Source organism: Alligator sinensis, unplaced genomic scaffold (genome assembly GCF_000455745.1).
Source record: "Alligator sinensis unplaced genomic scaffold, ASM45574v1 scaffold31_1, whole genome shotgun sequence".
In the NCBI taxonomy this organism is placed as follows: domain Eukaryota; kingdom Metazoa; phylum Chordata; order Crocodylia; family Alligatoridae; genus Alligator; species Alligator sinensis.
In genome coordinates this window covers 3,260,817-3,263,567 of record NW_005841884.1, presented here as the reverse complement: position 1 = coordinate 3,263,567, position 2,751 = coordinate 3,260,817, and the positions used below count along the sequence as shown (strand labels likewise).

Here is a 2,751-nt window from a genome sequence, read left to right as displayed (position 1 = left end):
CGATTGACTTGGCTTATGGAAATACACTGATGTTGCTTTCAAGTAGTATTGAAACAAATAAATAAGTGTTTTGATTCTGTCTCTCACAAATGGTAAAGTGTATTCCCATCCCTACACAGCTAGAAACTCCTCCCAGCGTAGTCTAGCCCTTTCAGCTCTCAGCAAGCTTTTGTATGGGAACAAGGAAAACATTTTTTCTCTCTTGCAGTGTATGCACTTTGTGGTTGGTCAGTACAGTGACCCACTTCCAGGCCTGCCCCTCCACAGCCCATTGCTCTTGGCAACAGCACCTGTGCTGCTGAGCAGACATTGGGTGTCTTAGACCAGGTTTTGTTCCCAGCTGAGTTCATTGCTTTAAATAAGAGCCACTGAGCTGGACATGCTCTGGTCTTGGAGGACTATGTGATCAGATAGCAGGGGAAAGTTTATGTATGTGTAAGTAAATAGCTGGGCGTGAATGTGTAGGGGAAGAAAACTGCAGTAAGAGCATTATGGTTTAGTTTGCTTTTCAGACTCTAAGGAGTCACTGTGGGTCTCTGACAAAACTCACAGGTGCTGCTGTTCTTGTTGCTGTGTTGGTCTACTCTAGGCAGTGTGTGAGAAGCAAGGCTTACTGATATGAGCAAACAAATCTGGCTTTTAACACTGCTCAGAAGCATGAGGCTGAGTTTGGCTGTCACTTTTTTTTTCTTTCATGGGTGCAACCCCACTGCTTTCAGTGAGGGAGGATTTAAGCTACAGCATTTAACTAAAACACATTGGAAACAACTGTTTTCTCCCTAGCAAACTGCAGCAGTAGGCTACAAACAGACTTTGCATTTGTCCCAGGAGAACCATTTCATCCCAAGACAAAGTGAAATAATTCAGACATCCAGTACAAACCCTAAAAAGGTTTTCAAGATAAGAAGTGCTAAGAGTGTGTCCCAGGATACTGCAAAGTATGTATGAATGGTTGTCTTGGGATTGTATCATTGAACCAATGGCAGAAAAAACGGCAGTGCGTTAAACTGCTCATGAAACCCCGATTGGAAGGGCTATGTGTGTACATGCTAATCCCAGCATTTTTCTGTTCTGGGACAAACAACGTCTGTTTCTAGATGTACAGGGGTGGTAAAGGCCCCTTAACTGGCCCAGAGGGGAGGTGTCAGGCTGACCTTGAAATGCTGGGGAAGGACAAGGCTAGAGCACATAAGGGTATAAAAACAAGGCCATCAACAGGAAGCAGGGAAACTGCTCTGATTAATTAGAAACAATAAGGCAGTAAATTTGAGAGTCCAAATATAAGCTTCAGATGTGTGTTCAGGAAAGAGAGCAGTAAGAAACAGTTCAATGCAACAGTACTGTGTTTCTTTTTTCATAGAGATTTTATCTGTAAATAATGAAGAATCCCAGAGGCTGCAAATTACAGAGTACAGAGGTGTCTGGTGGTTTTGTGCCAATGAACAACTCTCTTTCAGGAGAAGTGTTGGCCATTGAAGGACAGAATCCAGCCCCTTTGTGCTGCCTGAGTGATGTAAAAGTGTCACTGAGCGTGGCCCAGTGTGTAGTGGCTTATGAAGGGTTTCTAGCAGCAACATAGTATTCCAAAATAGCTGTCAGAGGGGATGTATGTTTTTGCTTTTCTCAAAGTAGGTGACCGAGTGTGATACTTCAGAGACGGTTTTTATGCCCTTTGAATTTTTGATGCAGGTTTTGTTTGGTTTCACTTCATGCTTGGGGTTTGTTTGTTTTTTTTGTTCTTGTTTTTCTTGAACAGGAAATCTTTGAAATTGGATTCTGGCTGCAATTTATCTTTGGTTAGGCCTATTATTCCTAACCACTCTGTCTTATTATCTGTATAAACTTAGCAAAGACAAGTATCCAAAATAGAACCAACATAATTGGCTTTTTAATATTGAATTTGGGAGCACTTTTGGCCATTGTTCAAGTTACGGGCAAAAGTTTGTGCTGTTAATACAAACCAAGTTGATGGGGAAGGATGATTATGGGTACAAGACGCCTATTTGATGGGAAGTGGTTTGGATGCATACAACACCTGATTGTTGGGGCTGCATGCTCATAAAACCCTAGGAGTGACGCTTTTCTTTCAGATTTTATCTAATAACAGAAGAGATCATGTGTTTGTTGGTGATGGATCACATAATTTCCAACAGCATCTCTTCTCCTTCCACTCTCTCCATGATCTGCTCCTCAATTCCATTTTAGGACACTAAGAAACCAGTACACAAACATGGTTGAAAAGCAGCAGATGGCACACCTAACATAAGCCATGGAAGTAAGGAAACAAAAGCAGATACATACCTTTTACTGTGCCTATATGCACACACCTCACTGTTTCCATAATTGGCAAATACCACAGGCCACGCATTGCAACCTTACCCCATCTGTTTTGGGAAGGCACTCTTCTTTTACTCAGTCACCATCAAATCCCACAGACCACTTTAACCCTATTACTTCTAGCATAATCATCTATTTCTCCAGACTCCTAGTTTGGGTGAAGAATGATATGATAAAGAAGTAGATCCAGAAAGACAAAAGGATGGGGACAGTATTAAAGCTGTGGAATATATTAGTACCTCCATCTTTCCCCCAGCTTAGCTTTACCACTGCTGCACACCACAGTGGGTGAGGGACTTTAATTGACTTTATTTCTCTGGATTTTGGTTAGGTACAGTTCACTTTGAAAATAATGTCATATGGCCAGTAATAGAGGGAACGAAGCATGTGCCAGCAAGATAAGATGCCTCACTT

At 41.8% G+C, this 2,751-nt stretch overlaps 1 protein-coding gene across 1 annotated transcript in view; it reads left to right on the top strand.

The window, feature by feature from the left end:
• Window positions 1-408: 408 nt before the first annotated feature.
• The window catches only part of RXRG (retinoid X receptor gamma), a 123,975-nt gene continuing 121,632 nt past the window's right edge, over window positions 409-2,751 (top strand). The window contains exon 1 of the mRNA XM_025196729.1: window positions 409-435. Within this exon, the coding sequence (XP_025052514.1) occupies window positions 432-435 (4 nt within the window). The 5' untranslated portion in view covers window positions 409-431. The remainder of the gene's footprint in view (window positions 436-2,751) is intronic.